Source organism: Nymphaea colorata, chromosome 1 (genome assembly GCF_008831285.2).
Source record: "Nymphaea colorata isolate Beijing-Zhang1983 chromosome 1, ASM883128v2, whole genome shotgun sequence".
Lineage (NCBI taxonomy): Eukaryota > Viridiplantae > Streptophyta > Magnoliopsida > Nymphaeales > Nymphaeaceae > Nymphaea > Nymphaea colorata.
The window spans coordinates 39,800,641-39,821,203 of NC_045138.2; the positions used below are offsets into that span (position 1 = coordinate 39,800,641).

General features: G+C 39.6%; 3 protein-coding genes across 5 annotated transcripts; 1 reads left to right on the forward strand and 2 right to left on the reverse strand.

Moving 5' to 3' along the window:
• The first annotated feature begins 566 nt into the window (after positions 1 to 566).
• On the forward strand, positions 567 to 4,959 carry LOC116256443 (stress response protein NST1). 3 transcript variants are annotated; one of them, XM_031632820.2, is made up of 8 exons: positions 567 to 753; positions 1,593 to 2,062; positions 2,159 to 2,211; positions 2,318 to 2,355; positions 3,540 to 3,587; positions 3,733 to 4,150; positions 4,288 to 4,553; positions 4,665 to 4,959. In XM_031632820.2, exons 1-7 carry the CDS (start codon positions 701 to 703, stop codon positions 4,498 to 4,500), a joined length of 1,293 nt encoding a protein of 430 aa, XP_031488680.1. In that variant the 5' UTR covers positions 567 to 700; the 3' UTR covers positions 4,501 to 4,553; positions 4,665 to 4,959. The 3 variants fall into 3 exon arrangements, with proteins under 3 accessions (XP_031488680.1, XP_031488672.1, XP_031488687.1); XM_031632812.2 differs by having other exon boundaries at positions 568 to 753; positions 1,581 to 2,062; XM_031632827.2 differs by lacking the exon at positions 3,540 to 3,587 and having other exon boundaries at positions 568 to 753; positions 1,581 to 2,062.
• Positions 4,960 to 5,425: 466 nt separating this feature from the next.
• Positions 5,426 to 11,609, reverse strand: LOC116256433 (ubiquitin-like modifier-activating enzyme atg7). Its single transcript, XM_031632801.2, has 14 exons — positions 11,308 to 11,609; positions 10,392 to 10,609; positions 10,050 to 10,241; positions 9,871 to 9,925; positions 9,684 to 9,778; positions 9,316 to 9,505; positions 9,097 to 9,202; positions 8,873 to 9,017; positions 8,634 to 8,792; positions 8,363 to 8,551; positions 7,214 to 7,399; positions 6,980 to 7,095; positions 6,449 to 6,605; positions 5,426 to 5,667 (listed from the first exon to the last, which is right to left on the reverse strand). The coding sequence occupies exons 1-14, from the start codon at positions 11,480 to 11,482 to the stop codon at positions 5,506 to 5,508; spliced, it is 2,145 nt and encodes a 714-aa protein (XP_031488661.1). The 5' UTR covers positions 11,483 to 11,609; the 3' UTR covers positions 5,426 to 5,505.
• Positions 11,610 to 13,219: 1,610 nt separating this feature from the next.
• On the reverse strand, positions 13,220 to 19,039 carry LOC116263257 (DNA replication licensing factor MCM4). The gene is made up of 20 exons (XM_031642923.2): positions 18,892 to 19,039; positions 18,578 to 18,776; positions 18,288 to 18,498; positions 17,962 to 18,190; positions 17,721 to 17,849; positions 17,530 to 17,611; positions 16,863 to 16,995; positions 16,670 to 16,741; positions 16,448 to 16,585; positions 15,735 to 15,848; positions 15,438 to 15,650; positions 15,257 to 15,355; positions 14,976 to 15,136; positions 14,751 to 14,847; positions 14,373 to 14,534; positions 14,178 to 14,258; positions 13,965 to 14,043; positions 13,749 to 13,885; positions 13,620 to 13,670; positions 13,220 to 13,523 (listed from the first exon to the last, which is right to left on the reverse strand). Exons 1-20 carry the CDS (start codon positions 18,932 to 18,934, stop codon positions 13,449 to 13,451), a joined length of 2,505 nt encoding a protein of 834 aa, XP_031498783.1. The 5' UTR covers positions 18,935 to 19,039; the 3' UTR covers positions 13,220 to 13,448.
• Between the last annotated feature and the right edge of the window lie 1,524 nt (positions 19,040 to 20,563).

Here is a 20,563-nt window from a genome sequence, read left to right on the forward strand (position 1 = left end):
TTGCCTTTTTATCGTTTTATGAAACTTCTGGCTGACGAAGAAAATGTGAAAGCTGAGAATACATGTTAAAACGAGTGTGTGGGCTTTTTATTTTTCCCTTTTCTTTTTAACATTTTCTTTCTCTATCTGATTTGATATTTTGGAAAGCACCTGATAACCTGACTTCTGGAACATAAGGGACCCTGAGAATACGGTGAAAAAATAGCGACATTAGAAAAAGATCGCCGATATTTGTTACTGTATTGGCTTTAATGTTCTTTGGTTCATCATTTATTTTTCTTTCAGCAAATACAAACAAAATTAATTGTAGTCGGCATACGCAGTGAGAAAGAAAAGCGCTCAAAAGAGCAGCATTTTATGAATATCTGACAAATCTCAGTCTCCTCCCGTCATTTTTACGTCCCTTGTTCTGTCGTACTGGTTTTTTTTTCTTTTCTTTTTCGCCGCTCACGTTCTTCGTTCCCACGGTCCCACCAGTCTCGTCCATAGATAATAAAAAAACCAGAGAAAATAGAAAAATACTCCGAAAACGGTTTTCGGAAAACCCGATAATATAAGTTCCCCTTGTTTTCGCTGTTCATTTGTTTCTTTGAACAATAACGAGCTCCTGCCCTCAATCCCTTTTCGTCCTTCTGCCTTGAATAGGTTTTACTCTCTCTATTTCTCTGAGGAAATGAAGTTTGGATGGTGAGGCTCGTCAATGAAATTGGTCGCGGGAACCCAACTATTTTTTAGGATGCCGTGCTTTCATTTGTAAGTTGCCTGCATTAGCTCTTCTTGGTTCTATTCTACCATCTGGGTCTGTTCATAAAACTTATCCTCACCTGTATCTCGGTCTGCTTATTTGATGAAGTGGGCTCTCGGATAGCTTTTCCCTTTTGCCTTCTTCGGCATTTTCTGCGTATTGTGAGGAATATCTGTTAAAGGGATTGTTTTCATGCCTTGGTTGCGGCAAGATGGATGTTTGGGATTGTAGGTGACATTTAGAGTTCGTGCTTATTGTTGGGGTGGATAATGGCGGTGAAATTCTTGACACTTGTTTTATCCTTTTTAAGCTACAGAAGGCGTGTTATAGTATTTAATTGAAGACATTGTGAATGTTATAGTATTTCATTCTGTTGTGATTGGAGTTGGAAAACTGCTGGAGTTGCATCTTGGGCTTTTCTTTTCATGAATGAGTAGCTTTCCCCTGTACTTCATTGCATTGCAGATGAGTTTTTCCTTTTCTGCCGGCGATGGGAGTAGTTGCTGATGTTCTTTTTTTTTTTTTCCCTCGACTGTCAGTGCCGTGATGTTTCAATGAGCTATTTTTCTCCTTCAGTAGGATCTTGGCTTTCCCCTAAGTTCTATCGTTTTTTTTTTTTCCTTTTCGCAATACCAAGCAAAACTTGCGAAGACAATACTGGTTTTCCTGTAATAAGCTTTGAACGTTGTGATTTGCCTGCACAAAACCAAGAGAGATAGGACCGAATTGCAGACAGTATATTGTGGCCTATTAAGCATGAAATGTGTTATTTCTTACTCGACAGGTTTCATGTTTTTTGCTGACATTGTGCACCCCGCTTCTGTTTTCCGCTTAGTTGGTTTAACAGGATACCCGTCACAAGTCGGCCACCTGATCTTGCTGTAGATTCACATTTTGGTCCAAACTGGAGTTACAAGATGGATACGGCTCATTTCCACCCTACTAAGACACTGATAAACTATATCACAATGCAGAGGAGAAATTTCTATTACGCGTTTGGTTCTTGTTCACTTAGTAGAGTGAAAGGCTCTGCAGCACTTCAGCTTAGCATCGGTGAGGATGATTCACGTCTTGGTGGAAATCATCTGCATGGAAGGAAAACAGAACCAACAGGAATCAGTTCTATGACTTCCACATTATTTGAAAATAATGTGGAAGATTTAGTAGATGATGTGCAACAGGTAATTGATCAACAAAAAGAGCGATCCTCAAAAAGAAAGCGAATGAAAGAGTTTAATGAAATGGAAAGACGGAGGAAAATATCAGAAGCTAACAAGGGAAAGGTACCGTGGAACAAAGGCAAGCGGCATTCAATTGGTAATGACTGGATACCTTTTCATGCTTCTTTCTCAAAGAACAATCTTTGTTCGTTTCATTTAGAAGTTACAATGAGTACCCTTTTACCACATGTAGAAACACGTGAACTTATCAAGAGGAGAACTTTGGAGGCCTTGAGAGATCCCAAGGTGATTTTCATGTAAGAAGTGGAAGTTACATGCTTTGTGTGTGTAACCCTGTATTCAAAAGCGCTTCAGCCTTCATTTCAACTAAAAGTTCCTTCTTGTTTCCTAGGTGAGGAAAAAGATGGTGGAGTGCCCTCGTTCTCATAGGTATGATTTACTAACAGGAAAACTGCCTTTATACTGATAACATGGTCATATGTACCCCTTTGAAAATGGGATGGAATTTTTCTCAGGATTCCTGAAATTGATTCTTCCAACAACTTGCAGATGGCCCCCTTTCCACCAAAGAGGTGTTATCATGTATGTGTAATAATGCATCTCTTTAAAATTATCTAGCAAGATTATCAGACCACGGTTGTGGCTGTTTAAGTACAAAATCAATATAGCTTCTCATATTTTCACCATTATCTTCGTTATAGTTCCTAGAATATCCCAATGTTGTGGACTATACTGCATGAAGCTTGCACCATGCAGTTTAAAGTCCTGGAGAGCGTGGCCTTGCAAAAAATGGTATGCCTCTCATACAGATATTCAACTTGATACCTCCATTAATGAGATTACCAATGTTGGACTCTGAGCTATCAAAGGGTCCGCTGTGGTTCAGTCTCAATGACTGGCAAGAAATGGAGGCTGATAGAAAATCCTAGAAGAAGGTAATTCTCTGATGCCTCCTACTCTTCCCTGTAGTATCTATATGTGTATCTATACTTTCACATAGGAAAAAAGTGTAATCTAGCAGATGATTTTGCGTTGGCAAACTTCTCATTAGGTTCTGTACGGTGAGATCACAAAAGAAAATTGCGCATTTGTTATCAATGTGTAACAGTCTCCGTGCATCTCGTGGGAGTTGGTGACATGAATTACTCCACCGATTATTATCTATAACATTGTGCTACGCTGTTCATATCCACCACTAGCCAAAGACTATATAAAGAAGGTGAGATGAAAATGACACCAAAAAGCAGCGTTATTAGTTTCATCATTAACAGCCATATTTTCGAAAAGAGAAATGATAAGGTTACTGTTTTACAATAATAGCCTGCCTACGAAAAAGTTTGATGGGCTAAGTTCCAATCAGGTAGGGATGAATCCAAATAGAGCCTGGCTGGTTTTGCTTGCCAGTCAGATCTCATTCAAGTATTATAGCATGGAAGGATAGTCACTAGTGTATTTCACTGACATGCAATTGAGGGGAACAAGTGTTGTTTAAAGACGACACTGAGAAATGCCTAAATGTATGCTCAGATGATGTGATTATGAAAATTGAAAAGTTCCAAGCATGTCTGCAACAGTCTGGACAATTGTTTACTGATTTTGGAAATCTTTTTCAGCAAACACGGATTCAAGCTTGTGAGTTTGGCTGCTACTGTACTCCACTTGTTAGTAATATCTTCCTCTGTGCAATTGGGATGGTGCTTGCTCAAAAGGCACACCCCCAGTCAGATAACTGAAGTCTATTTTGGAGCCTGAATCAATTGAAAAGGCATCCTTTCCATTAACTGTATTAATTTAACATTCTTGCAGTGAGCAAAGTAAGGCAAGGATAGGTTTTGCACTGAAAAGAGCTTGGAAAAGAAGGTTAAAGCGAATGTCTATGCAACAGCAGTGTTGCTTAGAATGGCAAGGAATCATTGCTGAAGCAGCAAGAATTGGTGGAATTGAACAACAGGAACTAGAATGGGATAGCTATGACAAACAACAACTGGAGATTCGCCAAGCAGAACTTCAAGAGAAAGCAGAGCAAGAGAAGGCGAAAGAAATTGCAAGGCAAAAGAGAGCAAAGGATAAGGCAGAGAAAAAGGTATTGTTAGCCCAAGAGCGAAAATTGAAAAAGGCAGAGAAAGCAAAAGCAAGAGCTGAACAGAAGAGGGCACAAAAGGAAAAAGAAAGAAGGGGGTCCCTTTTCTCTAGAGAGCTGGTAGTCATGGCCAAGTTACCAAAGGTAACAGCTGTTATGCAGAGCCGACTAAGATCAGTATGAGGTTTTGCAGATAAAACTTATATAGAGATAATTGATCCATATTTTGGTTCTGCCAATAGTGAATTACCTGTTGTCACAAGTGCTTTTTCTTGTCTCAGGTTAAGAAATCTTCAATGGCAACAGCAGGCAGTGAGGATGTTACAAGTCGCTCGCAGCCTGCTGCTGAGAAATGGGATCTGGAATTTGTAAAGAAGGAGAACATGCGAAGGGGAGTTTCACTTGCTGACCAGATACGAGCTGCGAAAATTCAAAGGGCACAGTCAGCTGGAAGATTAACATCTAAAGGGTCTGACGAGGAGACTGAAACCTGAGATGGTCACGGAAATTCTTCTTCTGCCATGAAGCTTTCTTTTGAGAATACTAGGTGCCTACCTCCCCCTTGGTCTCTGATTCAACTTTCAGCCTTCCTTCGGGCATCTCTCTCTCTCTCTCTCTCTCTCTCTCTCTCTCTCTTATTGGTCATTGAAATTTTCAGGTTTATTCCCCAACATGCAAAAATTTGACCAAGAGGGGCGGATGAAAGCTGCCTCCATCTCCAGCTGACCCAGCAGGCTGCCTCGACTTAACCAGTGTTCATGGGTGTATAGGATTCCATGGCAATTTTAAGGCACGGCCATGTATGTTACTCATCGATGAGAGCAAGCAACATACTTCGCCCATCCTGGTGCCGACGACCTCTAATCTTTGATTCAGCTGTGTCTGTTGTGCCTGTACAAATGACATTGATGTGGGCAAAGCTTATACATGTTGATGAATCTGTTTCCATCTAACTGTGCTGAATTACGAGATCGGTTTCTGTTAACGGGCGTGGGGCTGGCAGGGGCCACAGCCTCCCCTGAGATTTTTTTCAAGAAATTTGATTTGCCTCTTGTAAAAATTTTGAAAAACATAATTACCCCCACAAGAAAAAGTCTAGGCTCAGCCCCTCCGTTGCCCTACGAAATATGTACCATCAGCAGTGCGTCTTGACTCGTCGAAACATTTTCTTTTCTCCATGAATAATTGCTCTCCATGAATAATTGCACTCAAGATACACAACCCAACTCAAAAGCACTTAAATCCCTAGTTCTGGACGGAGATATGCAATTATACTCCACGTTGGCCTTGCGACATTCGTTCAACTTAACGAGACTTCATAAAAGTTAAACGGTAAGCTACATAGTATTCTCAATTGGCGCGATTCGGAAATTGTTCATCAGCAACGGCAGCGTTGGATGAACCATTCTGAGAGTGAGAGAGCGAGAGAACCATTTGCTGCAATGAATTTATGCACTTAGTGGTCGACATGTAAAAGTAATGGCACATGATAAATTACATTAATTTTCTGTGCCGCTGACATCTTCACCCTCCCAATCTAATTGAAAAGAGCTTGCTGACTTTATCAACTCCGTTAACCCTGTGAGGTCCTCCAGGTACGTAGGGTGGTTTATAGCTTCGAGAACAAAATCCATTCCCCTGTTCTTAAATTCTGACACCACCTGTATACATGTGAAGACTTATTTAATGAGAAAAATTACATACCTATAAAATAATGTTATTTTAACTTCAAGGGCGCAAAAAGAATGCTGACCAGGAGTTCCACAGTGAATAATAATTGCTTTACACACACACACACACACATATATATGAAATAAGAAATTCAACTAACTAAATCTGAAAAAAAAAACTGAGCCTGATTATGAGATATTAGGTGAAGACGCTCCGAATGATCCTAGGACAATCAAATAACTTCAAAATACGTACCATATACATCCTACTACAAGCAAATGACTTCAAAACAACACACGAGCATAAGCACCCACACAGACAAATCTGTAAGTGTGTGTGCCATTGTTTATTCATCAAAAACCATATCCCAGTAAAAAGTGGGATACAAGTTATGATGCTACTAGCTTCAAATAACTTGAAAAAAAATTGGAAATACGTGCTAATCAATAAAACCAATTTTGGATGTCTTTAATACTGGTCGAATTCATTTAATAACATATCCACACAAAAAAATTTTAGAATAGGAACTACATGCCAGCATCCATTTCCATGCGTTTATTGAGCACCAGGCAAACAGACCAAGATTCTGCTATGTGTGTCTGTGTGTGTGTGTGTGTGTGGGGGGGGGGGGGTGTGAAAGAGAGAGAGGAGCAACAATTGATTAATTGAGCATATAAACTATAGGGAGAAATTGCATACATACAAACATTGAAAACAGCTTTTTCTTAAATTTTGACGTAAGAAAAATTAGAATACGGCAAAAAAACTCACTGTTGCAGAGCAGGCAGTGCAAATGTTAGAAGCATGTCCAATGAGGGTAAATTGAGAAAACTGAGAAAGGGAACCACGAATCTGATGTGGCAAAATCTCCAGTGATTGCCCGTCATCTCCCAAAGACGAGTTAGCAGCATCAGCTGGAGCGTTTATGCTGTTAATTACCAATATATGCATCAGCCTCAATTAAAGGAAGAACATGAAATGTAACCCAGATATTAATTTTAACAGTCGGCAAAATGCTGTGATAAAAACAGAACTACCCATGCCCATAACCTAGAATGAGTGTCAATTACAGCCACTTATGCACCTTGTCACACTAGAGCCTACTGCTCTAGATGTTGGCAAAATGATAGCTCCAGATATCTTGGCAGCGTTAAGCACCTTAATGATTAATAGTCAGAGGCATATATTGTTTCCTAGATGGTTCTGAGTTGGAACATCTCCCCAAGTATGTCTAAGTGTGGTATATGAAGATATCAAAACTGTCAGTTAAAAGTATCCAGCTCTAGGAAGTAGGAACTGTACCCATCTGGGTGTTGGAGAATTTCCACTAGTAGCTCCACAGCAAGAGAAGCAGCAATTGGAGCAAGGCCAGGACGTGTAACAGTACACTGTTGATCAAGTGTGCGGTTTGTAGTTGACTGAAGACAGCAGAAAGAAAATAAAATGTCTCATAGTGTTAATTCCTGAAATGGCATGCCAGTAACAGTAAGAACAGCATAAGTAGAATTAATGATCATTAGGTTTTTCAGTAATTACATCAGTAGGAGCAACAACATCATTGCAAAAATAACAGCCAAGACGAGGTCGTTGGTCGGAGGCTAGACCAGAGTGCTCAGTTTCTCCACCTTTAGCTCCAGACAGGGTAGGAGTTGAAGAAGGTGGTGCAGAACCATGGCGCATGACCAGGAAACTGTCAAATCCCAACGCAGCAGTTATTGCAATCTGCAAATAAGGTGCAACAATCAATCAACTTAAAAGAATCACCCTGCCTTAAGCAATAAACAACAATAAGACAAAACAACTAGATGCACAAATAGAAGCCAAAGATTGTAGTGCTAGTGTTCTACACCACTGAAAAGGATCCGACATAAAGATGGATAAAACATGCATGTCCTTGTTGCATGATGTCCGCTGAATTTCAGATTGAGATCAACACAGTATGTGTTAAATGTGCATAGACAAGTTTATGCTAAAAATACAGCCATCAAAGCGATTCCTTGCTTCCAAAATACATAAAACAAAAGTAAGTGCACGTTGTGCTTGTGACAATAAATTTAGGCGATCAGTATGAAGTCATACTCCCAATGTTCGAGCAAAAAGTTTTCGTCCAAAACATCCCACAAAACAACTTCATCATCCCAAGTTAGCACCAAGTCTCAAAGATAACATTTCATCAAATATCCTCAATTGACACATCAATGAATGATGGAACTAAAAGGATGACATAGACTTCAGATGAATAAAATCTCATGGTTTTCCTTATGGAGCAATTACTTGGTTAGGAAAGAAAAATCTTTAATAGCAGAAGCACAGTATTCAGATCATTGGATCATTTCATTAATTTATAACACACATGTTTCATGATTAAATCTTCAATTCAGCTCATTCTTAAGTTCCATATGTGCTAAATATAAAAGCATCATTTTCAGATCCAGATAATAATTGATGAAACTACACACACTGCAGATACATTTAAAACTTGTAATCACTAAAAATTTGTTTCAGGCATTTTCAAGATTTAGTATGGAGGTTAATTACCTTAGTTTCACCTACAGATATTTCTGCAACCTTTAATAACAAATATGGCATAAATAAGATGTTCTCAATATTCAAAATGACATAAATTGATCATTTTACCTTTGTGACCATGCTAACAATATGAACAACAAAAAGTGGATAGTTCACCTTATTAGAAGCCGCACTAAGAAGTGTCGGAAGCCAACGACTCTCTCTTGTATCAGTAAGCAAGAAAACTATGTCATGTGAATCAATCAAGCTTTGAAGACGCAAGAAATCCTCAAGGACATTAGGTGCCTCTTTAACTGAAACCGGATGCCCTGGCATTGGAATGGCCATTGCAACTCCTTCTGCTTCCTGAAAAAACAACATGAGGATTAGTAGATGATACACACCATACCAACTTACCAACCAATAAAATAAAGGTCAAGGACATTACCACACCAGGAAATATGTGCTTTAAGCTCTTCACAGCCGCAATGACTTTTAACTCACCACCGTTGATACAATCTTCAAACGTATACAACGATTGTCGCAATGGGTTTGACATAGCAACTCGACCACTATCTAGCAGTGTGATCTTCCGAACACCCCAAGCCTTCAAGTGGACATAAAATATTTGCATCATTGACTGGACAGAGTGATAATTGAACATTTTTAACAAGCATACACACTTACCATTAGCATTCGTGCAACCTGGCAACCAAGTGTACCAGCTCCCAAGAGAAGACACTTAGTGTTAGAAAGGACATGTAAATCAAGTGCTGGCCAAGCACGCCACCTCATAAGTTTCAAATTCAGATCTGCTGCAGAAACCGCCAACCTGAGGAAATCTTTTGACAACTTAGACTGCAAACAGAAAGAGAGTCTTTAAATGGTCAAATTGCCAATGCCATAAATACCTAATTGGATCTAGGGACGAAGCAAGATCCATACATCTGGATGTAGACTTCCCTTTGTATGATTCCCATCCCACTGCTTTAGGGAAAAATTGAGAAGTTTTCCACTCTGAAAGAGATATGCCAGTTAAGTATGCACAGTGACTATCAACATAAATTCAGCAATTATACAAGAGTAAATAAATGAAGAAAGGAGACTTTACCCATTCTCTGTCTCGCTACCTTGTGGAATTGCAACCAACGTTTCGCCAACAATGGAGTTATTCAAATCAGCTAAACCATGTTTTTCTCGATAACATAGAAAGCGAACCTTCTCTAACTTCCACCTTGAACAAATAAATGCGAGAAAGTTTCGGAGAGGCCAACCAGGGTTGCTGGGAAGATGACAGGGGTCATAGAAGCCAAACAACATCTGCAAGTAATCAAGCAAAAAGAAACAGAAAGAATTAGTGTTTTCATCCTTTGGCATATCTATGCATTTAATGCTCGCATAAAATTTGATAACTTTAAGTTTCAAGGCAAAAAAAGGATATGTGAGAATGATTAGGCACAGATAATACATTAACAAACTTAGAGTTATGTGAGCTAACCTTATTACAATCATGCTGGCAAGTTGCCCAATCTCTGAGAGGCCTAAGAGTTACACGTGAATTGGAATATATACTTATCAGAAAGAATGGCGTGGCTGCATTGAAATTCAATATTCATTACACGATCAAACCATCCAAGAGAGGAAAAGTAGATCAAAAAACATATGAAAATAGGTGAATGCTAAACCTGCAGTCAAGCTTGAACTGCGCCATTCATTGCAAGCAGCTGATAGAGATTCTCTCTGTGGGACAAACAATTACCATGTAGATGTAATTTGTAAGAAGTGAATAAAGTAAGAAACTGCCTTGCTTTGCAGAAAGCAACAGCAGGCCGACCATGACTAGGAAGGATCTGCATGTCCATACCTCTTCAGGACTAAAGAAATCTGTGGCTGGCTTCCAATCAGTGACAATTGCTGGAGGATCAAGTACTAGACCTGGAAATGCAAACCAGTAGCGGAAGGTCCACTTTTTCAAATCAGCATATGAGATAAGAAGGAAACGTGAAAGAACAGAGCAATCCTCCTCCGCCCTTCCAGAATTAATATCCTCCCATATCTGAGGTACCAATGTATTAGAACATGTAAAACAACTAGCAAATGAAATTGATGAGCAACTTATGAAGAAAAATTATCTGCACGACAAAGCTTGACAATAAAATTATAATAAGATTTAAGAGAAAAGAATGTGAATGTTACGATACAGCACCTTCTTTGCTTCACTTTTTAGAAGACTCTGTCTATCAAGTGCATGAAAGCTTTCCAGTGTATTCATATTATAGAGGACACCTGGAACGGGACACCGGTTCCTATTCCCTAGCGACAATTCATTTGATGTTGACTGACCATTTGGATCGGGTGGTAATGATTCAGCAAGAAGCTTCAAATGGTTTGAAACTTGATCGTGAGAACATGGTGCATAAAAACCTGTCAAGTTATTGTACATTTTCAGGTAATCATACATCAACTAGGGAAAGGATCACGCATCCAGTTCAAGGAACAATTGATTTTAGTCCATAGTTCTAGTGACATATATGGTTGCGCATATCTATAAGAAGACACCAACTACCAACGTAGAGGGCACAGAGGAAATCAATGGAGCTTGGCCAACTTCAACGTTCACAATGCAAGGAGAATGTGAAAAATAACCATGGTAACAATCTGGGCACAAATCATTGTTGAAATCAAAAGTCCTCAGGCTAAACAGGAGTTCAAATTATCGATCCTGAAGAGCAATGACGACCCTCTAGCAGCTTAACGACGAGAGAAAGAATGGGTTAAAATCTAATATGAAGGGTTGACCAGAATTAGCTGAAAAACCAAAAACACTGTATTATACAAAGAAGCTTCAGCAAATCAAGACGTTCCTCATGAGAAAAAGAAATTCCTCACCGGAACAAAGTGACAACGAGAAAGGAGGGAGGGACAAAATATATCGCATACGAAGAGAAAATTCATCCAAAAAAACAACCACTCAAAAGGAAAAAATGAATAAAACAACAGCAGGCCGGACGATGATACCGATCTCGCGTTCGTGTAACTGAAGAATCCAAAAGGCAAGCGGTAAAAATAGGGCTTTAACTCTTTTCTTTTTCCTAAGGGAAAGGAAAGAAAGAGAAAGGTGCCTGTGATGCTGATGGGGGCCTGATCGAGACCCAGAGTATTAAGTTTCAGGGAGGAGAGGCGTCTCCAGAACCCTTCATCGACGGAGCTCTGGAAAGGCGCAAACTGGAGGATCGGATTCTTCGATGCGTTTCCCGCGGAGGAGGAGGAGGAAGAAGAAGAAGAAGAGGCCGCCATGGTCAACGATCGATCAGGAACAAGCCGCTCGATTCTCTCGCTCTCTCTCTGTGGGAGACCGATCTCAACAAGGGAGTGACGATTATGAATCTCATCCGACGAAGCAGCGGCTCACCGACCCCGAGACGCGGGTATGGAGTCGAATCTTGTGAGTAATCGAGCCGGTGTGAAGCCAACGGTCGTGGGACTTGCTGAGGTAAACGTCGTTTCATAAACCACGGTCACTTAACCAGCAACTGTGGCGAAGTCTTATTTGCCAACTTATCAACTGCAAACTTATTATATACACAATGCAATCTAACCCAAGACCATGAAAATATATTAACTAAGTAAATGCAAAAATTATGACATCGTTTTTTTTTAATGCTGAAGTTTTTGCTTCTTTGCTGACGTCAGTGTTTAAAAACAATACACATCTTAACTATCCACTATTTATAATTCAGAAGAATAGCACTCAAAAAAATCGAAACTACTGTGCTTTCACCAGCCCACCAATTCGACCAACAACATTAACTCTCCTCAAGGCTTTGATTAAGAATCCTTATTATTCATAGATCCCCTTATTAAAATTAACGCAAAAACTTTAAAGTGGGCAAGGGTTTGACATTTGTATCATGAAAAAGTTTTCTAAGGGCATTATCTACAGCTCACAATTGGCCCTTTGTGTGATCAAAAGGTGGGTAAGGGTCCACATTTTTGTCATGAAAAAGTTTTCAAGATGAGGGCAAACCCAGGACTACTTCTCTAAGCCATGAAAGCGTCAGGTGACCTAGTTTGAGTTAGTCCACTACATTAAGTTGAAAACATAAAGAGTCCATATTTTGCAAAGCTAATCGCTTGAATGTAGCCCACCTTTATCACGAGAGAGAGAGTAAATGGTGCCATCCTATAGCAATATAAGAATGAAAGAGATGTAAGACAGGTGGAATGGGTAGGAAACCTGCAGGCTAAGCAGCGCTGAGGGGCCACAAGTGGAACTCAGAGTAAGCACTGCACGCCCTAACTCGTTCTATTAGAATTCAGAATTTTTAGGTCGGGGTGGGCACTCGCCCACCTTAAGCCCAATGTGGCTCTGCCCGTAGGTAAGTCAGTTAGGGGAATAAGAGGCTCGTCAATCTAGTGAGGGGGGTTCCAACTTGCCATCTTTCACTTTAGGACCTTTAAATTGAAAGAGTACAAAGAAGGCAAGTTAGGAAACGCAGGAGTGTACATCTAGCGAAAATGTTGTGGGATTTTATTAAACCTTTGCCTATTGAGCCAGACGGGAGACGATAAAAAGGTTAGTTGGCTTGGGATCGAATTATTCCTACAATGGTTATATCAGTTCATTCTTCATGATATGACCGAGTTTTTCTACTTATACGCAGAATATGGATCCGCGCCAGTTTTAGGCGAACCCCCAAATAACTTGCACCAACAGTTTTTCAGCTCAGATTGGAACATACTACTAATAATTCATAGAGAATATGGCATAAAATGGGGAAAAATAGAGAATGGGATATTGGTTGAGTAGGATTTGCAGCTGCTCTCAACAATGCTTCCTGGAATTGTAGTGATGCCTCAAAGATCATTTTGAACTCGGCAACAAACCTTTCCCTGCCAAAGAAAAAGGAGAGAGAAAAGGCAAAAGGGCGGAGAATTTGACGATAATAAAGTTGGGTTAGGGTTGTTATCCGGGACGAGCAACGCAAATAAAACTAAAAGGTGAATGTAGAGTAGATAATGAGTCAGATCACATATCTAAATAAAAAAAAATTAAGATATTAGTGGATTACAATTTGTTCATTTGTGTGCCTGTAAGTGCGTTTTCACATGGGAATAGTTCTCAATTGACAGCTTTTCTTTTTTTATTTTGTGTGCTACTGATCAAGAAACATTGAAAGGTACAACAGGCTGGGAAGGAGCATTTAGCACATCCTCTGTAACAATTAGATAGGCCCATTAACTCAAAGATAATTGTCCACACTCATAGCCTCTTTATGTTGTCTCCATGAACAGTGACAAAACCTTCAGTTGTGAGAGTTGACAATGCACCACGAAGCTGCCATGAAACAAAAGATCAGAAGTTAGCTTCTTGATACCACAAATTAGCAATATGGCATCGACATAAACTCCTCATCCAACCTACAACACTTACATCATTAAGGTGGACCTCGGCTGTGCTTTGCTTTCTCAACTCCTCCAACAGCTAAAATTTTCACAGATTCAGTATATACCAGTAAACTGTCATTCATACTTGAAAAAGAACACGAGGAATCAATATTACCTGTGTAATCCGCATGGATGGCCCCCCAAGTTGCATCTTCTCCGTTATTAGATTCCTTGCAGCCTCCACTAGGTTTTGCTTCCGCAATCTTTCGCTTGCAGACACTCCAGTTGTTATGAGATCCATGTCAATTGTTCCTGTGATGTGACAACTCTATTAATTTCAGAATACATTATAATCCTACTTGCATAAGCAGAGTTCCAAAAATTTTTGTACCAGTAGCAGGATCCATTGCTGACTGTTGTAGAGCAACTTTTAGCAGTCTAAATGCTTCCTCCACATCTTCTACTTCAACCTGACATACAGACTTAAAATATTAAGAGAAGTATAGGCATGCTTTTGTGCACGCTCAAGCATGTTTTCTATCTCGAAGACCACAAACCAGGATGACCACTTACTCAAAGACAACAAACCAGGATGACCACTTACCAACTCAGAGAAACGCATTCGAGCAAGAGCTTCACTAAGACGTATTACACTCTCAATTTGTCTGGGTGTTGCGGTTATCACCTGTTAAACATGTGTTGTAGGAGAATAAGCAGAAAGACAATAAGATTGTTGCAATAACTTGATCTAGAAAAGTAAGCAATAACTACTAGTCAGCAGAAAAAACAACTCCAGCACCTTTTTGCTGCTACCTGGGAAGTTTCCCCTCTTCCTCATTTCCACATAACCTGTTACAAATGCTTGTGCAGCTTCATCTGAAATCTTGGGTTGTATATGCTTTTTTGCATAGCTAATATATGCTGTCAAAGTTGGCAGGTCTAAAACATCCTGTGACTTGCTCTGAGTAAAGAAAAAGATGATTGTTTTAAACGGAACATGGGAAAGAGTAGTGTATATATATACATATATACATATACATATACATATATATATATATATATATAGAGAGAGAGAGAGAGCAAAGAAAAAGATGATTGTTTTAAATGGAACATGGGAAAGAGTAGCGTATGTATGTATATATATATATATATATATATATATAAAGCAGTATCTAACCTCAGGTCTTGTATGAAACAAAGAAATGATATGTCTAGCCAACCTCCTGTCAGTGTTCTCATCAGCCTTGTCCAGAATTAAGTAAATAAGATCAAACCTGATGATAAGATGCATGAGCAAATAATGAGATAAAGCCTGGCTACGTGTCATGCCAACATACTTTTTTTGAAAAGGAGACCAATATTTTCAACTAAAAGGAATGACAATTCTAACATGAACCTTTACCTGGAAAGTAAAGTAGGAGGCAAATGAATGTTATCAATAACCGATAAACGTGGATTATAGCGGGATTCGCTAGGATTAGCACAAGCAAGAACAGATGTTCTGGCATTAAGTGAAGCAATAATACCAGCCTTTGCAATTGAGACAGTTTGCTGTTCCATTACCTGCATAATAGTAGAAACAGGACATCAGAAAGAGCTTCTCCCTGACAACAGAGCATCTAATAGACTTTGTGGGCATGAACACATTTGAAGAAAAAAAAAATAGGGCACAACAAGCATGACCTCATGTAACATGCTACGTGCATTGTCAGACATTTTGTCAAATTCATCAATGCAGCAAATGCCTTTGTCACTTAAAACAAGAGCTCCGCTTTCAAGCACCTGTACATTTATAAACATTATTAGTTGCTCAAAATAAAATTATTAAAACTTGCAGACATAAAATAGCAGGGGCAAAGCATACAGTTTCACCAGTCTCAGGATCCTTGGAGACATAAGCAGTTAAGCCTACAGCAGAGCTGCCTCTGCCACTAGTGTAAATCCCACGGGGTGATAATTTGTGAATGTATTGTAGAAGTTGAGATTTGCTAGTGCCAGGATCACCAACAAGCAAGATGTTGATGTCACCGCGAAAATTAGCACCAGAACTTAGCTTCACAGCATTTCCACCAAACAACTGAATACAAATGCAGAAATTAAGAGAGGGCAGTTGAACTTCTCATGATGAAGTGAAAATGCAAATAAAATAAGATTATCAGACCTGGCAAAGAAGCCCCTTCTTCACGTCATCCAGCTCCCATATGTTTGGTGCTAATGAACGAGTTAACCTATCATAAATATCCGGCTGTTTTGCCAACTCTTGCAGCTCTTTTACCTGAGACAAAGTTTGCAAATTATGTTCCAGAGAACATATCAAGATTACAGCTTCAAATGAAAATATTTTGATGCCATAAACCACATCAAAACATATTGATAAATCAATTTAATTTCATTGAACAAAATAAGACCTTGAATTGCAACTTGCTAAACTTTTGGTATTTTCACACATTAAGGTGATGAGCATTTCTAGCATTAAACCTGTTGCTAACCAGATGCAAATTTTGAATAACTATTCTTTTTTTTTCATAACTGTACTTGGCTTGGCAGTATAACTATAAGGTACGAACATAAATATGAACACCTACATCCACGGGTGTGACAATGAACACTGAATAGCTGCAGCAGGCCGGGTTATTTGTTTGGATGCTGCAACACAAAAATTGGCTACTTTATGAAAATAATTTCAGGCAAATACACAGACATCTCCAGCAAGAGAAGTAAAGCATTGCTAGGACCAGAGGCTAAGCATATGAGAAGCATTCTTATTTGAAAATAATGCGTAAAAACTAAAAAGGGCATATTATGAAGGAAATAGGATAAATAATGAATTTCATTTGCAAAAAATACACCAATAGGTCATGTAAAGTGGCAAACCTTTTCTTCATAATCCAGAGGTGCATCCTCAGCCTCTTTTGATGAGGCAGCAACATCGCTGTTATCTAAACTGATGTCATCCACAGTTTGCATCCGTGATTTATCAGTTTTCTTCACATGAAGGCAGTCAATGTATGTCTGTCAAAGCAAGTTCTCACGTTTAAGTAAAGGGATTTCTGTGGTCAAAGAGAAAGAATAAGCTTAATTCAGCAGATCCTTAACCTTGTATAAAGATTTTACAGTTCTGTGTGCTGGTCCCACTCGAACACTCATAGCTCTGTATACACCAGTTATCTACAAAAGATAGATTAAAAGGCTATAGCTACAACTGATATGAGAATTGGCCATCAAAGTTTTTGGGCGTCCCCAAAAAATGGAACCTGAGTGAAATTCCAGAATCGGATAAGTTTCTTACCTCAACTCTATCACCAGGTTTCCCTGCATCCACGAGTTTGTCATGCATCAACAAGCTGACAGTCTGGGGTGTTTCTCCCTGTGGAATAGCATCAGGTGTTTCCTGTAGTCTCACGATCTGCTTATCTGCGAACCTATGGACAACAAAAACAAAAGGACGACCTTTAGATGATCCATAAACCGTGAATAGATGAAGCAATGTGTCACGCTTAATGCAAGATTGAAGATGGTAAAACTCAAACAAAAATGTGATGAAGAGTGCCATCAAACTAAAAAAACTTTTAATTCGTTGAATAGAAAGGCTTTCAACGCCAGATGCAACTGGTAGGGTCATGAGTCTCATGAAGGTCCACTGAGAAAAAGCGCAAAAAGGAGTTTCGGGAGAACAAATGCACACGTAAACTAGTAAACAACAGAGAAGTTGCTGGCGTTTTTGGTTTGCCAAACCGGAAGCTCAGATCGCACCGGAATCATGTTTAAGTCACGTATAAAATAGTAAACAAGCATCCCATGACAACGAAACTACAATTCATTTTCAATTAAACGTCATATAGACACCATGAGCAAAAGTTCATAAAGTAAAACGAAGTATCATTCTATTTTTAGTTTGCATTCTAGAATGACACGTAACACTTGCCCAGAGGATAAATCACTTTGATTCTGATTACCTGCATCGGTTATGAACAAGCGTCATTGAATTCATCGCAAGGCATTCTTGTCGAGAACATCGAGTAGGCTCGTTGATCCGACCTGTCATACACAATGATAGATACACAAATGGTCATGAAAAGCTATAACGTACTGTGGTTGCATTTTCAGGTTTAGAAATAAAAGCATCAAGTGCCAACATCAAAATCACCTCTAACAACCACAACGGGATCAGAAAAGTGACCACAGACGAGACATCTGAAATGGGCCTCCTTGATCTCCGGAATTATGGAGCTACAACGTATGACCATGCCTCTTACCATCACCAATTTCTCAATGTCTATAAACGACATCAATCAAACAGATTAAGAGTCTAGGAAAAATCACCGACATGACCACTTTATTAACTATTAAAAATATACCAAAACGAAATTAAATGGTAAGGTTCGAACCAGATGGATTCAAGTCTCTCATGTTTGTAGCTGATCGGAGATTATATATTCTTGCTTGGATGTGCTTGTCAAACATGCGGTTGAGTTTAATCACGAAATCCATCACTACTATGTCGAAAATAGCGAGAACTTCTAGCGGATATTTCACCATCTTGTTATACAGGTCTGGATCATAAGTGTAGATATCTTGAGCATCGACGTTCAAGGAATGCCCCTCCAATTCTATCACCTACTTGTTCAATAAAATGCGAGTACAGAAATGAATAAACCATGGAAGCACAGGTTCATGTGCATATGAATGTACACGATCCGGTAGGATCATAGACCTGTTCGATGTATTTTGCATACTTCCCACCGTCATGGGAGCTCAGAAATCTGCGAATGGCAGCATTGACCTCTTCTACGCTGATGGTGGTACCCCAGACGAGCGTGGGTGGCTGGGTATCCGCTGTGTCTCCGGCCTCCGACGAAAAAGGGGGTTCATCGTCCGTCGGGGTGTTGGGGAGCGGGAATCCGCCACCACCGAAATTCGAGCCTCTGAAACAAAACCCAGCCAAATGTAACTCATCTTTCGAACTATTCGATAATAACATGAAATCCGGGGAGATGAAAATACGTTGGTGGCACGGATGAAGGAGTCAACGGCGTCGCGGAGATGGAAGAAGGGGTGTCATAGCCAGCAGAAGAGTTGCTCGCGGTCGAGTTCCTCCTGCCCCGACGATTCCGTTGCCGAGGCGTCGAGGAAGGCGGTCTGCCAGTGGCGGGTGACGATGCAGAGGGGGTTCTTCTGATCGAATCCGGTGGGGAAGACGAACCTGCCAGTGTTAACAAAATCAATAGGAGCGTTGAGGGGAGGGGGGAAATGGGGCTTTCGTCGCGTTCTTCGCTTCTGTACGCGAGATCCAGCAAAGAAAGATACCGATTGCTTACCGGCCCGTCGTCGGTTGGGAAGAGGAGAAGAGTCGGAAGCCATCGCCGATTGCTGGAGTGACACGGAGAGAGAGAGATGGAGAGAGAATAGGAGGAGGAGGAGACAATGAATGAGGCGGGAAAAGACTGTGTTTTCCCGCCAAATCGAGCGTGTGGGGAAGAGAGAGAGAGCGCGGGAGACGTTAGGGCTTTATCTAGGGGTGTTCGTCTACGTGGAAAGAGTCCGGGTCTGTGATCGTCCGTTTATCCGGAGATGGACGGTTGACGTTGACACCCTGCTTTTTTGTTCATTTGCGGTATTGTCCGTCCATCTCGCGATCGACGGTTCTCTACGTTTAGTTGGTTGCCGTTTCACAATGAACCAAAATGGTTGTGAAAGTAACTGCGGAAACAAGCCCTTCTCCAAATATAAATTTATCTTCACGCAGAAAAACTTTACCCTATTGTGATTTGTGACGCCTGATTTCGCCCAAGGAACAAGGCCAGTCGCCTCGTTCTTACACGTTACTCCTTTGGCCGTCTTCACAATGCGTTCCTCTTGTTCCTAGTAACATCTGTATAGGTGGCAGTGTGTAATTGCGGGCTGTATACTCGCGTGGGTTACCTCGCCTTGCTTGTCCGCCCTTCTGTACTTGAAAAAAAAAAAAAATCCATGTGAAATCTGTTTTTTTGGTCGTTCAGCTCTATCAATTACAATTAAGCTGTGATCCTCTCTGATTTTTCAAGTTTTTTTTTTTCCAATTTAAGTGGTCATTGTAAGAAGATAGACTACATAGAGTTGTTTTTTGGACTAAAAGGCTTTTATAGTTTCTATTTCTTGCACATCAGCATGTTAAATTGTTTACAACCATAATGCTATTGATGAAATCTACATTGATCTTGCTTTTGCTTTGTTAAGGTGGGAGCTTTTAAACTAAGATAATCAATTTTATGTTGAATTGCCTTTTGTTAAAATGAGCTTTTTTTTAGCCTTCTAATCTCTTCCTTCACTTTTATAGTCATCTCAGTGCTTTTGCATATGCATCTGTTCTATCTTTGATGCTTGTGTTTAGTTTGCTGCCATTGAACCTTAATGGGCAATAGCATTTATAACTGAAGCAACTGAACAGTGTGACGCTTCTTGTTCTTAATGGTTGTTTGTCGTTACAATTCACTGCTTCTTGGAGGGTTGATTACTTGTGTACTAATAAGACTGGACATTGTTGGGTGTTTATTTATTTGGTGTGTCACCTTGGCCCTCGACGTGCCAAAATTTTGTTAAGGCCAAGTTAAAAACCTATATGAGTTAAAAACTTTCGAGTTTTTTTATTATTTAGAGATTATGTAAATATGAAAATATGTTTTCTTATTATCAAACTAATAAATAATTTTATGGAAATATATATTTGTTTTTATTAAACTAATAAACACAGTTTATGAATTATATTTCTCATTCATCACACACACATCAAAATGAGAATCGAAAATTTTTTTCCCATTCATTTTTTTCAAGAATTATATTTATAGAAATATATTTCCAATTAGAATTTTCCAGGCCATCAAATGCCACCTTATTGATGACATTCTTGAAAAAAAATAGTGTGGAGCAATGAAACAAGACAATTAACACATCTTATTCCTCTTTACATATCATCGGTTAACTTCGTTGACCTAAACTTTGTATTTGTTGTTA

Coding starts and splice junctions, on each gene's coding strand:
- LOC116256433 (XM_031632801.2), bottom strand. CDS start 11,482: ATGGCGGCCTCTTCTTCTTCTTCTTCCTCCTCCTCCTCCGCGGGAAAC. Junction 10,242..10,391: donor TAAAAAGTGAAGCAAAGAAG/GTGCTGTATCGT, acceptor TTGGTACCTCAG/ATATGGGAGGATATTAATTC. Junction 9,018..9,096: donor TCGTCCCTAGATCCAATTAG/GTATTTATGGCA, acceptor AGATTTCCTCAG/GTTGGCGGTTTCTGCAGCAG.
- LOC116256443 (XM_031632812.2), top strand. CDS start 701: ATGAAATTGGTCGCGGGAACCCAACTATTTTTTAGGATGCCGTGCTTT. Junction 2,356..3,539: donor GAGTGCCCTCGTTCTCATAG/GTATGATTTACT, acceptor AATCTTTTTCAG/CAAACACGGATTCAAGCTTG. Junction 3,588..3,732: donor GCTGCTACTGTACTCCACTT/GTTAGTAATATC, acceptor ACATTCTTGCAG/TGAGCAAAGTAAGGCAAGGA.
- LOC116263257 (XM_031642923.2), bottom strand. CDS start 18,934: ATGGCTTCCGACTCTTCTCCTCTTCCCAACCGACGACGGGCCG. Junction 18,777..18,891: donor TCCCAACCGACGACGGGCCG/GTAAGCAATCGG, acceptor TAACACTGGCAG/GTTCGTCTTCCCCACCGGAT. Junction 13,886..13,964: donor AGCAATGGATCCTGCTACTG/GTACAAAAATTT, acceptor GTCACATCACAG/GAACAATTGACATGGATCTC.